Source organism: Microplitis mediator, chromosome 7, assembly GCF_029852145.1.
Source record: "Microplitis mediator isolate UGA2020A chromosome 7, iyMicMedi2.1, whole genome shotgun sequence".
NCBI classification, from domain to species: Eukaryota; Metazoa; Arthropoda; class Insecta; order Hymenoptera; family Braconidae; genus Microplitis; species Microplitis mediator.
Genome location: NC_079975.1, coordinates 22,845,618 through 22,860,433, shown reverse-complemented (window position 1 = coordinate 22,860,433; position 14,816 = coordinate 22,845,618). Strand labels below are relative to the sequence as shown.

The window sequence follows — 14,816 nt, the reverse complement described above, 5'->3', positions numbered from 1 at the left end:
ATTCATTTTCTTTAAATAAATTAATACTTTAATTATTCTGTCACTACCCGTGTAAAAAAAATTTTCGTTCATAATGAATTTAGATCTGAATTTCATGACGAAACTCAGATCGTCACACAAATATATGACTTTTATCATGAATTTACCTCAACTTTTCGCCTAGTAAATCAGTATCAATTATAAAATTAATTTATTACATCTTTGAATTGGACTTGGGATGACTTCGATAGAAACTTGACTGAATTTTTACTAAATTAAACTTTTTTTCAAATTTATCGATTCAGAAATCACCAATAAACTTCTTCTATCAAGTACTTGAGTTACGTAAATCAGTTTCGATTGTAAAATTAATTTAGTGAATGAACTTCGGATCACTTGGATTTAAATTTTACTGTCATAATTTTGACGTGATTAAAGTTCTTGATACATATTCATGATGAGAGTTATATATTTGTGTCACGATCTGAGTTTCGAGATTAAATTTATATCTAAATTCATTATAAACAATAATATTTTTACACTGGTAAATATGACTGAATGTCACTGAATATATAGCTATATTATTTATATCGCGTTACTTATTCCAAAATGACAGATTTTTCTACTCCCTTTTGGTTTTAGGAAGCTTCTCAAAACCAAAAAAGTGTGCATAGAAAAAAAAAGGATTCATTGACACAAAAAATCTTTACTCGCCTAAAGAAAATTTTTACTTATCCCAATAAATTTTTTGCATTGTGAATTGAAAACAAAAATTTATTTAGAACGAAAAAAAATTACTCGGTGCAAGGAATTATTTCTTGACCAAAAAAATCTTTTCTCGCCCCAAGACAATTTTTGTATTTAATTGATAATGCATAAAATTTCTTGGTGCAAATTAAAATTTTTTGCGTCAGGAAATCCTTTTTTTCTGCGTATTTTATAAATTTAGTAGTGATATTTGGACAGTCACGTAGTGACTGCAGGTTGCTTCTATATATTAAACCACTCGTTTGACCAATCATAAAAGGATGTATTTTAATATGAAATTTTATGAGGCTGACTGTAACAAATTAGCGGCGTATTCTTCGGCATGAGTTACAGAAAATAATATTTTTATCAAGTACTTAGACATGAAAAGAAATAAATAGTAACATAATTCCCCAGGGTATTTTAGTGCTTTGATTTTTTCTATGGAATAAAAAGGGACCGATTAGTGACTGGGAATCCATTAAAGAGAAAATTGATACAACGATATACGAAAAAGTATTAACCGTGATTATATCGAAGGCTGTCATTCGATGAAAAGATCCATGATATTATACCATTTATACTGAGTTATTTTATCAGTAAAAAAACTCAATCAAAGGGCATTAGCCTTTTCACTTTATATACTTAGACTACGAAATACAAGCTGCATTAAATCGCTATAAACTTTTTATTGAAACCACGGGTTTTTTTTTTATAATAAGATAGAGTTTTTTTATCTGTTTTATTATTTTTTCAAATTCAATAAATAAATTATCGTTTTTTTTTTGTTGTCCAGGTTTTGCATGTCACTATTTAATTTTTAATGTTTAATATTTACCTGCTCAGCATGAACGTAAACACGCATCTCATATTATTATATATTTATAATAAAAAAAAAAATTATTGAGACTCCCATTATTTTAAATTAAAATATTTTTAGTTATAAATACAAATATATAAATATTTGGAATTTAAAAAAAAAAAATGAGTGATTTCTATTCAATTTTTTATCTTTCACATAATTAAGGAATTTATTTATTAATAAATACCACAAAATTTATCAATGAAATCATTTAAATACGAGCTTTTATTTAAATTTTCGTACTTAATCGTTTAAAAAACTCCCATGGGCCATTAACTCTAACTTTTGACCCTGATTGTGATTGGTCAGTTGGGGTCGTCTGGGTAATTAAAATAGATCGCGTGGAAAATAAATTATCTATTTATTTGTATTTCGAAATAGTTCGATACCTTCACCATTGACTGGCTCTTAATTCTTCAAAAACGTTTTATTCAGATAAATTTGAGTTTGAATCAAAAGTCAAATTAATTATCAAAATAACAAATTTTGAGATCCTAATCTCCATTTTACCGTCTTACATTTTTTTTTCAAAACTCTTAATCCCGATTTAAATTAGATGACAATAGAATATTACATACTAACTATACGATTTTTCACCAAATCTGTACCTGAAAGTTTGAATTCTTGCCTCTGTTTTTGGGAAAAATGGCGCATGCGCTAATTTTCATAATTTGTTTTCTCATAAAAGAAAAGAATGACTTCCCTCTAAAGAGGGCAGAAATTCAAACTTTCGGCGCAGGTACCTATGGTTAAAAAAAAAATTTGGGTCTCAATTTGTTACATCAAAATGAATTTAAAAAAAAAGTTGAGTCAACTATAGTTAATTTTTTAGTTTACATCTACAGCTTCAGCCAACTTCTAAAATAATTTAAAAAACCAACATTACTGTAAACCGCGGTAAAATAATCTAATTAATTTAAACATAATTACATACATTAATTAGTGATATATAAATGTATATAACCGAAAACAGTCAAACTTCTGACAAAAGGTGACCAGTACTCATAACAAACTTAATTTAATTAATGAAATATTTATTATTATTATTATTATAATTATTATTACCATCATTAAAATTGAAATTGACAATTAATTACTTGACCGTAACAGATTATTTGTTTGTATACTAATACAGAATGATATAAATTGAAAATAAACATAATTAATCGTATGTTAATCACTCAGTAGTTCAATAGAGTTATATAAAACATATCAGAAATTATGTATCAGTAATCCTTTTATAAAAATGTATAAGGGAAGGCAGGCAAATCAAGACCGGTATGAAAACAATAGATTTTTGTGCATTTGAATGCAGAGAATTTTCTATTTTTGACTTCTATTTTAAGTAATTAAACCCAATTTCCAATTGTCAGAGAAAAAATTTTTCTCCCTGCAAGTAAACCCGCGACCACCCTTCAAAAAATGACTATACAGTAGAAAATATTGTGTTCAAATCAACATAATTTGTATATTAGAAACGGTCATACAAAATTCGTGTTATTTTTTAATACTGATTTGAGTTTAATTTCGACTCTAAATTTGTGTCAAAATTTCAACACAAAGTAACCCAATAAATATTTAAATTGTTGAATTGTAGATTAATTGAAAATTTTCAAGTGAAATATGATTTAACACAAAAAATTTAACACGGACCGTTTTTCTCATACAAAAAAAAAGAATTGGCCCATTACTGGGTCGTGAATGGCTGCCAATTTTCAAGCATCGGCCGAAGATCGGCTAAATATCGGATGATAACTGTATGCCAAGCATTGGCCAATTGTGGCAATCAATCATCGGCCAAAGCTTGGTATCATGAGCACTCCATCAAACCGTTGGCCAACGAACGGCTGTTAATTGTGCGCCGTTTTTATAAGCAAAAAGACGGCTGCCAATGATTCACCATGCACAGGCCAGTATAGTTAGCGATTTATTGGCCAATCATTGCAAACCAGGCATCGGCCGATCTATAGAAAAAATTCTAAGCTCGGCAACTTTGTATGGGTTAACACAAACACAATATTTTTTACTATGTCTCATAAAATTGTTTACATCTAATCTAAGCGAAAAAATAGATTTGCACTACTGTCAGTAAAAAAAAGATTCCAAAAAAATAAAATTACTGAAGATCAATAACTTATATAAAACCTATACGAAAAAATATATATCCGGGAATATATGCTGACAAAATAGGATGCATACAACAATACTAAAGATATAAGCCGGATATATACTATTTTTCCGGAATATATAAATATATTTTCGTGCGGGAATTTAAATAAAGTGAAGAAAACATCTTATGTATTTTTTGTGGCCAACAATATATTGAGTCCACTGAAAAATTTTTGAAAAACAATTTTTTGACACTCAAAACTGCCCGAGTCGAAAAAAAATCTTAATTATGACTTAAAGTTTAAGTCTAAATCCTTCAAATTCAAATAAGTTAATTTTTTTAGTCAGTGTAAAATTTCCATAACACTTGACTTAGATTTGACTTTTTGTGGCTTAGTTAGGATCGATTTAAGACAAAATAAGTCACGTTTAGGTCAAAACTGGTTCAGTTTGACTCTATTTCCTTTAGATTTAAGACAAAAAAAGTCACATTCAAGTCAGAATTGCGTCGATTTAAATACATTTTACTTATATTTAAGTTTAAAAAAGTTACATTAAAGTCAGAATAAAAAAAAAATTTGACAATTACAACGCAAATTTAAAAAATACTTATAATTAGTAACATATAATTAATGATAGTAATAATTATTCAAGGTGTTTATGGTTTAGAATATTTTCGATTATTATTAAATGGTATATTGTTTGTATCAAAAAATTATAAAGAAACATTAAAAAATAATTCTTCTTGTGTTGCATTTAAATACTTGAAAGAAAAACGTTTTGGTCTTCTTCATTCTTTTATAAAAATTATTGATAAAATATGCGATTGTCAAAAAATTAGTAATTGTAAGTGCCTTGGCCATCATTTTGCAATAATAACTTTTCTGCAAACAAAACCTTTCAAAGAGCCTGTCAGACTTCTCCAACTATCACACTTATATGAATTCATTGTAACTGAAAATGTATTTGCGATTCCTGTCGAAAATTTACTATCGATATGTTTTTATATTAATACAGGTAATAAAACGTTTATTGCAGAATTGGTTAATCAATATGAAAATAAATGATATTGTAAACAAGAGTTTATACAAATTCTTCAGGAACAGAATAAAAAAAAATCATTGCAATAAAAATTTTTTTAATAGTAATTTTAATTTAATCAGAAATAATTTTTAAAAAATTTGCTATAATTAAAATTGAGTTTTAATTTTAGATTAGTTTAATTAATAAATAAGTATAAAAACCACATTCGATTTGACTTAATTTTTAAATGAAAATTAAGTCAAATATAAAACTAGATTTCGAATTGATAACCAGTTGTTTTTTTGAGACAAAATAAGTCAAATTTAAGGCAATGAAATAATTTAAGCCAAAAAAAAGTCTAATCTAAGGCAAAAAAGTTAAAAAAAGTCAAGATTAAGTCAATATTAAGTCAAAAAAAGTTAAAAAAGTTAAAATGTGGAATGCAGTTGTCGGCATATCGACGATTTCAAAGGAAATTAAGTTAAATCAAGTCAAATTTAAGATTTTTTTTTGACCCGGGCGCCCACTCGGTCCCGTTTTCCCACCCTTCCCGTATATATATATATTATATAAATTAATATAGTAATATATCAACATTATATACAAATAATAAATGTTAATATCGATATTTACCGGCGCGCCATCAAACAAATGATCTGTTACTATAGCGAATATGAGTAACTCATCCACAATTCTGTAAGCTAATAACGGATTAATTTACTTCCGAAATGTTATTAATTTATTTCGTGTACGCCAGAATTCCAGTAATATATGTAATGGATAATGTATAAATATTTGCGTTATTATATTTACCTAGTACAATCCACATGACGATAATATTTCCACCGGTCGCAACAACTAGTATGATAGCAAAGACACATGACCATGACAATTTTTGCCACCATGGCAAATCGAAGGGACGTTCTTGCCCAATAAATAAACACTCGGTTAAATTTTCACGTACTAATTCACGTTTTTCCGAAGTAACCAACACTTGATCGAGAACTGACAACAATTCACTGCGATTTAATTCTTGTAGTATCGATATATTTTGATCGAGTATTTTCGCAGTGCAATTGTACAATCTATTTATACTATCAGAATTCATTATTTTATTTTTTTATTTTTAAATCAATAATTTATTTTTAAAATTTAATTATGTTTTATTTTTAAAAAATTATATTTCGGTAATTTTATTGCAAATTTTTTTTTTCGTCAGTACTCAGATTTCGAAGATAAATTTTATTTTTAAAAATCAATTAAAATTTTTTATTATATTTTATTTAAAAAATTTTCTTTTAGTCTTTACTGCAACATTTTTGTAAATAATTTTTTTTGTCAGTACTCAGATTTCAAAAATAAATTTCTTTTAAAAATAAATTTTTATAAAATTTATTTATCACAATATTTCTTACTCAAGATAATTAAAAAATTTATTAATCAACAATACATTGACATTTATTACAATCACAGTAATTATTTATTTTTGCAACTCCACTGTGCCATTTTTTATCAACTAATTAATTAATTAATTTATTATTATTAACAATTACTTTATAAAATATTTAATTAATTAACAAAGTACTGAACTACCAAGTATAAAAAAAAAAATCATAATCATGCTTTTATCATTATCATCTCCAAGTCTCTGATGCTTCATTTAAACTTCGGCTATTATTAAATGCACAGAATACCATAAATAGTTGTCTGTCTTGACTAAAACTTAGTATTACACTTGACTTATCAAAAGTTTTCATCACTTCTTGCTCGTCTTTTCACATTTAAATTCTATTGTCCAAATCCTTCTTTATTCCCGACCGAGTCTTATCATCACAACAAAAACAATAGCAATAATTATTTTCATCCATTCTTATAATTATTTATTAACTCATAACTTAATTGACCCTTATAATTATCAATCGCTCAAAAAATTTAATTTCTTATTTTTCATTTTAAATTTTTAATAAAAATTTTTTTTACCAAAAATTCAATGGAATTTTTTTTTTTACTTTAAAAATTAATTTTTTTTTAGTTTAGTTTTTTTTTTTATACTTAAATATAAGTTATCATTCATATTTAATTTATAAGTATCACGAGTTTCTGGTCTCGAGAACACCGCAGGAGATACTGACGTTCAAAAGCACGTTCATTCAAAGAATGCGCACGCAGATTGTTATATCTATACATTTTACCCCTCTTTCACTCATTTCACCCTTATCACATCTGTTTGAATATACAAATATGCAATCCTAATAATAACTAATAGAAATTTTTCTCTGTATAAAAAGATATTTATTTTATAAAAGGATATATCCATTTTTTAAATTTTTATTTTCGCGCGAAAATTAATCTTTATTTCCACAGTCATTTTTTTATTATATTATTATTTTTTTAGTACTAAGGCAAATAGAGAGGAAAAGGGTAAAATGGGCTCATCAAAAAAAATGTCAATAGTGTCTGTTTTTTTTTTTTTTTTTTTTTTTTTTTCACTAAATCTACTGGGGATAAATTAATAATTTGATTTATTTACAGGGGACAGTTGAACCAACAGGAAATTTAATTTAATAAAAAAATCTGGTGTTTTTCCAATAATTATCGGTGTTAAAAATTTTTTTGTTGAGAGTATTCTCAGACAATCCCCCAGCCCACTTTTTGAAAATATTCAATTAAATAAAAAAAAAAATTGGAGCATTAATTGACAAAAAGGCGACCGTAGTTACGATTTCCCGAGATATAAATAAAAAAAAAATATTTAGGATGGATTTCAATTAGGAATCAAAATAAATTTCAGTAAAATCTTTGTCAATATTTTATTTTAAAAAAGGGTAGAGGTACCGTTTCTGGTCACTTTAGTGCCAGTTTTGGACACGTGAAAAATTTTAATTAATTAATTTGTAAAAGTCACAACCAGATAATTAATTTTTTAAAAGTGTTTAGAAATACTTTTGTCCCACTATTCAAATGAAAATTTTATTTTACTCTTTTTCATTAATTAAAATAAAGTATTAAATGTCCAAAAATGAAGCAGTGGCCACAAATGGTACCTCTACTCTATATAATTTTGCAGGCTAAAATTTATTTTTCAAATTTCGTTTGACTTCTAATTGATAACAAACGTAAGTATTTTTTTTTTCTATACCTCGGCAAATTTATAACTACGCTGCCCTTTTTTCAATTAATGCATTAATTTATTTTTAATTAATTAATAAAATTTTGATACGCTTATGACAGTTTGTCATTAAATATTTTTAAAAAGTGGTGGGGGGGGGGGTGAGAATGCCTTTAATTTTCATGTACAAATATTTAAATATATCTTTAGCCGTACCCTTAATACTCAGTAATTTAATCATCAATTTTGTATATATATATATTAGGGTGATCCAAAAAATAACAAATTTTTTTTTTTTTCTTCCAAACAGGTTCAAAAGTTTCATTAAGATAAAAAAAGACGCCTGTGAAAATTAGAGCGCTTAATATTAACATTAAGAGGTTCCTCATCGCACTTTTCTATTTTCCATAAGAATAACATGGGAAAAATTTTTTTTACGTCTTCTGATTTTTATAAGTAGCTAACGATGCGTCATAGGAATAATTGGCAGGCATATTTTTGTAGGGAATTGAATGCTCTACAAAAAAAGATTCTTATTATTTTTTGAGGAATCTATTTGTTCAAAAGTTATTTGAGGTTGAAGACGAATTCATATTAAATTTTGAGATTTTCTACTTTTCCGGCGAAACTATCAGACTTATTACAATATATCATTAGATCTTTTTTGTAGACAATTTTATTCCCTAAAAGTTATTTCGAATAAAGTTTTTTCGAATTCCGCATTGTTTTCTAGTTATTTTTATTTTAATGTCATGCTCATAAAAAAATAGTCTTCTGATCGATTTTAAGAGCTTGACATTAAAATAAAAATAACTAGAAAGCAATGCGGAATTCAAAAAAACTTTATTAGAAATAACTTTTAGGGAATAAAATTGTCTACAAAAAAAGTCTGATGATATATTGTAATAAGTCTGATAGTTTCGCCGGAAAAGTAGAAAATCTCAAAATTTAATATGAATTCGTCTTCAACCTCAAATAACTTTTGAACAAATAGATTCCTCAAAAAATGATAAGAATCTTTTTTTGTAGAGCATTCAATTCCCTACAAAAATATGCCTGCCAATTATTCCTATGATGCATCGTTAGCTACTTATAAAAATCAGAAGACGTAAAAAAAATTTTTCCCATGTTATTCTTATGGAAAATAGAAAAGTGCGATGAGGAACTTCTTAATGTTAATATTAAGAGCTCTAATTTTCACAGGCGTCTTTTTTTATCTAAATGAAACTTTTGAACCTGTTTGGAAGAAAAAAAAAAAGTTTGTTATCTTTTGGATCACCCTAATATATATATATATATATATATATGATATCGGGGCACGACGGTCCACCTAAGCATGAATTAATAATTTTTATAAAAAAAATTTTTTCGAGGTTCGATGTCTTGAAATTTAAAAAAATTTATTTTTATTGGTCTTAATTACCCTTCCGCATACGGAAAAATAAATATATGACTATATGTACCAATGTATTGGCTGTATGTCATATATATTTTTTCGCACGGGTCATACTTCAATTTCCCGTACATTAAACAGACCTCTGATGTGTTATCTCTAGAAATATTTTTTATAAAAAAAAATATTTTATTTCTTAACACTACAAAAAAATTATAAAATATATATTTTTCTTTCATAAATAAATATTTTTCTCTTTAGATTTTCGTATCTTATTTTACCCCTGTTCTATTTTGCTTCCGATTTCTCAATAAACTAAAAAATTACTGAATTTTTGACAAATAAATTGATATTTTTTTTTTTAACAAAATTTTGAAGGTGGGCCGTTGTGCCCCAGTCTATGTAAATATATAATACGGATATTTGCCAACATGATATCAATTAAATGAGCTATTGATGATTAGTCTGATGAGTAACTTTATCCACAATCCTCTAGGCTAATGCCGGATTAATTTACTTTTGATATGTTATCAATTTATCTCATATATATGCATGGACTTGTGTAATGCACGCATCTTTACGTTTATCCTATTTATCTAATACAATTTAATTGACGACAATAATTCCTCCAGTCGTATTATTTTTAAACAATTTTTACGCGCGCGAAAATTCAAATCTTCAAAAATTTAATTTATTTATATACAAATAATAAATAATGGAATTAAACTTCGACAAACTTTTGGTCTGCCAAATCATCCCATGTCCTTTTTGCCCCTTAATGTAGTGTCGTAAAAAAATATTGCGGGTCTATTTCGTCTCTATCTTTATCTATGAGTATTAATTTCCGTTGATAAAAGTTTATAAGACATTGGGTCTAGATATACCTGTAAAATATTTTATCTCAGTAATAAATTTTCCTTCGGATATTTGGGATACCGAGAATAGGATATCCGATTTACCCTACAATATAAGAGTTTACTTTATTATTATTATTATTGTTGCGAGCGGTGTAAATTCTGAGTGAGTTACATTTGAATAATTTAAAATTTTACGAGTTTTTTACTGCAGTATCTTAAATTATTTTCGTCAAAAGTTAGTGGGGTATAAATTTTTTTTTTATTAAAAGTGACATTTCTTTTTTAAATATTTTTAATTAAATTATTTTATTGTGATATATACAGAAAAAAATGGAGTAAAACCAGGGTGGCCACGAACCGGGAATATCGGGAATTATCAGGGAATTTTAACGCAACCGGGAAATATCATGGAAATGTCAGGGAATTTCGAAAAGTATCCGGGAATTAAATTGTAACTGTTCAAAATTCAAAAAATTTTCAATTATACACTAGTTACAAAAATTAAGGGATATTAAAAAAATTTCAAATTTTAAAGTGATTTTCAACAGGTTGTAACTCGAAGGAAAATGGTCAAACGACAAAAACAAAAAAGGCAAATTGTAGCTCCAAGTGTCTAGTTTTTTCATCTGGTCTTAAAATTTTTTTATTATGTGTGGTTCCGGAGTGATCCTAAGAAAACTATCGAAAAAGAAATTTACCAAATTTTTGCTCGTCTTAAAAACGGTCTTCGAGCTTCAATAAATTTTTTTCGATAATTATGATTGATTTTTGATTGCTCCGGAACCGTGCATAACAAAAAAATTTAAAGACCCAGATCAGAAAACTAGACACTCGAAGCTACAGTTTGACTTTTTGTTTTTATTGTACAACCATTTTCCTTCGAGTTACAAACTGTTGAAAATTACTAAAAAATTTGAAATTTTTTGAATATCCCTTAATTTTTGTAACCAGTGTATTTTGAATTTATTTAAATCATAAAATTTCTTATTAAATATTTTAACTTATGTAAGAAGGAAACTTTAATATATTTCACTTGCTAGTAGATAGAACCAGATATTTATTTAACAGTTAAACATTATTGAACCCGACAACTAATCGTATAATATGGACAGTTAATAATAAGTAATATAATAAGGGTAAGGGAGAGAGTAGCTAGATGACGTCACGTTGGGTCCTCTCGGAGGGTCCCGTCGGAATGCCTCTTCTTCGTCAGCCTCAATGTCCAACTCGCCCTTCTCTAGTGAGGGTGAGCCTTGTCACAGGCTGGGGGTAGCTCCTGACGTCAGAGGCTACAGGCCTCAAGATGCCTATCGAGCAAAAGGCTCGATATTCAGGAACGAGTAGCTTACACTTATAGATTTTTAACATCGAATAATCAAAAGTAGGCAATTTTAATTTGTTTTATTGCCATTTTTTCTTGTTTTTCGCATGATTTAATTATCAAGTCTAATTATTAAGAATGAAAATATAATAAAAACTTTGAATATCTAAATGATACGAATAAAATTTCTAAATCAGGGAAAAATGTGAAAAACTTTACTAGAAAACCGGGAAATATCGGGTAATTTTGAAATCATTTCTTTGTGGCCACCCTGAAAATGAAACACTAATTAGAAAAAATTTAATTTAATTTTCATTAAAAATTTGAATTTATTAGCGGGCAAACGGCCCGAGGTAAAGTGGACTATAATTTTTTTTTTTTATTCAAAATTGTAAGGAAATTTTTCCGCGTGGCCAATTTACCCCATGAGTGTTGAGATCAGTAAATATTTTAAGGCCTTTTCTTTAATTCCCGCGATTGAAATCGAGAAAAAAAGTTATCGGATTCGATTGTAGTTAAAATCTGATCCGGAGTATCTTGAATTCAAACGACCACGTGGCTGTTTCCGTATCCTGCGTCAGAAAAAAAGATAGTGGTTCCTTTTTCAGCCGCACAGATAAGAGATGATAAAAATCTCAAACAGATCAAAGCATTTTTTTATTAAACAAGAAAATTAAAGTAAAGCAACAGGACGGTTTTTAAATTTAAAACCCAGAAAATGCCAAATCTTAACTTGTAAAAAATCAGGCAGCCAAAAAAGTTTAATTTCGTTTTTTTTGGCTGTTCATTTTCCTGTTTGATCTTAGAAAAAAAACATCGTTATGAAAAAGTCAAGATATTAAATAAAAAAAAAACAAAGCAGAAAAATCTATCAAAGAGACTTGAAAATTGAATTCTGATTTCCATTCAACAAAGTTGCCATTTTATTTCTTTAACTCTGTCGCTTTTTTATTTTCTTCTTTTATATTCTGATACCGGCAGTTCTCTATCACTCGATCTTTTGCTTTTATAATACAAAGATGACGTTCAAAGTCTATGAGCTGCTTTACATTCTCATCGTTTTCCGTTGGTATAAAATTTTTTATTTGCTAGATTTTCATTTTAAAAATTAAATAAAAGATATTTCTTGCAGATAAAATTCCATTCGATAAAAAAAACGTAAATTTCACATTTTTTTTCATTAACTTTTTTATAAATAATATTTATAGCTATGGTCATTCTGTCCCAAACTATAATTTTGACTTTTCATTGATTTCAAATAAGGTAAAAGCCCCCATACCCGCTCCGTACCATTAGTCGCTCACTTTAACTGTTCAATGCGTTTTTTATAATTTTTATAAAAAAAAATTACAACTACAAATATTATTATTGATAAATAATTATTTGTGAATCTAAATATATCAAAATATCATGTATCAAATTATTTTATAATAGATTATAAATTTAAATTGAGTGACTGTTTTCAAAATCGCGCTCAGCCGGGCATTTTTTACTTAAACGTTCATTCGTTAGATTAAATTTAGGGTACGTCAAATTTTTTAAGAATTGTTATAACTATATCTTGATAAATACATTTTTAAAATTCATGAAATTTTATATTATGAAAGAATAAAGTAGTATAATTTATAAATTATTTGTCCAAATCAATAAACTTATCATAGTTTAATTGATATTGTCTTTGACCGACTATAGGGCCATGTGTTGGTCGAGTAATGGTACATCACAACTATTAGTGAGCGACTATGGGTACACTCAAGGACCTTATTTAAAAAATTAATAATAATTAATTATCTACATTATTTAGAGAATAAGGAAAATTTTGTTCCCGCCATATCTATATGATAGAATTAGTCGATGTTATTGAAATTGGTATCATTAGATAGGTCTTGACTTGAATTTGTGCCTTTTCATACTTTAAACTCTTTTTAATTGCCAAGTATTGAGATGAATAGATTTATCTATCATTCGAATTACATTTAAATTACGCGGGAAAAAAGACGATCGTATTTATTTTCTTTAAATAAATTAATACTTTAATTATTCTGTCACTAAATATGACTGAATGTCACAGAATATATATCTATATTATTTATATCGCGTTACTTATTCCAAAATGACAGATTTTTATGCTCCCTTTTGGTTTTAGGAAGCTTCTCAAAGCCAAAAAAGTGTAGATAGAAAAAAAAGGATTCATTGACACAAAAAATCTTTACTCGCCTAAAGAAAATTTTTACTTACCCCAATAAATTTTTTGCATTGTGAATTAAAAACAAAAATTTATTTAGCACTAGAAAAAATTACTCGTTGCAAGGAATTATTTCTTGACCAAAAAAATCTTTTCTCGCCCCAAGACAATTTTTGTATTTAATTGATAATGTATAAAATTTGTTGGTGCAAATTAAAATTTTGTTGCGGCAAGAAATCCTTTTTTTCTGCGTATTTTATAAATTTAGTAATGATATTTAGGCAGTCACGTAGTGACTGCAGGTTGCTCGTTTTATTTAATCATTTATATATAGTGATTTAATTTCACTCCAATGAAAAGTGAGCAGGTATAAGGGCTTTCACTTCACTGCAATTTCTGGCTATAAATTTTTTCAATTAAACTTTCTTATTTTCAAAACTGAAACGAAACTTAAAATTAAAATTTTTTAAAAATTAACTAACTAATTAAATATAATTTTTTTTTTTAAATTAACACATAAATTAGTAATAAAAATAATTAAATTAAATAAACTATACATCCAAACTATTTTTATATAACGTAATTATCATTTTTCTACTTCCGTTCCCACGAATTAGCGTCCAGGGTCTTAATAAAAACTAATTAATAAAAAAAAAAACTTACATTTTATTCATCAACTGTAGCTTTTATTTATTTTTTTAGTACAATTTTAAAATGAGTAATTTTTTTTTACATAAATTTACACTTGAAATTTCTCACATTCATTAGCTACCCGCCAAATTCAAACATCACAACAAATTTTAAAAATAAATTTACTCTATTCTTTAAATATCCCAACAATCGCTTAAAAAAATAATATCAATAATAATAATAATAAATATATCACATTAAAGTATCAATAGATTATAAAAAAATAATTTAATAATATTATTTCGATTTAATCAAAAAATTTATCTGATCAAAAATAAAATCTATACTCACAATTTATTTACCATAAAATCATTTAAAATAATTTTATTTTATCACAAATTTTATTTAAAATATTTTTACTTAATTTTTAAAAAATAAATTCATTTTAAAATTTTGAGTTTTAAAAATCTTAAGGAGGTTCAAGCGAATCTAATTTAAATAGTATATTACACACCCAGGGAGGAAAGGACAGTGTTACAATTCTACTCACAACATCTCTACTCAAGCGAAGTAGCTATCATGACACGACTTTATCTCTGGA

The 14,816-nt window shown here is 26.7% G+C and overlaps 2 protein-coding genes across 3 annotated transcripts in view; one reads left to right on the top strand and one right to left on the bottom strand.

Annotated features, from left to right (window-relative positions):
• LOC130672174 (tachykinin-like peptides receptor 86C) overlaps window positions 1-5,870 on the bottom strand; it is a 49,600-nt gene extending 43,730 nt beyond the window's left edge. Inside the window, exon 1 of the mRNA XM_057476540.1 lies at window positions 5,534-5,870. Coding sequence (XP_057332523.1) covers window positions 5,534-5,828 — 295 coding nt within the window. The 5' untranslated portion in view covers window positions 5,829-5,870. The remainder of the gene's footprint in view (window positions 1-5,533) is intronic.
• Window positions 1-14,816, top strand: part of LOC130672172 (tachykinin-like peptides receptor 99D) — a 267,298-nt gene that overhangs the window by 56,869 nt on the left and 195,613 nt on the right. The window lies entirely within an intron of this gene.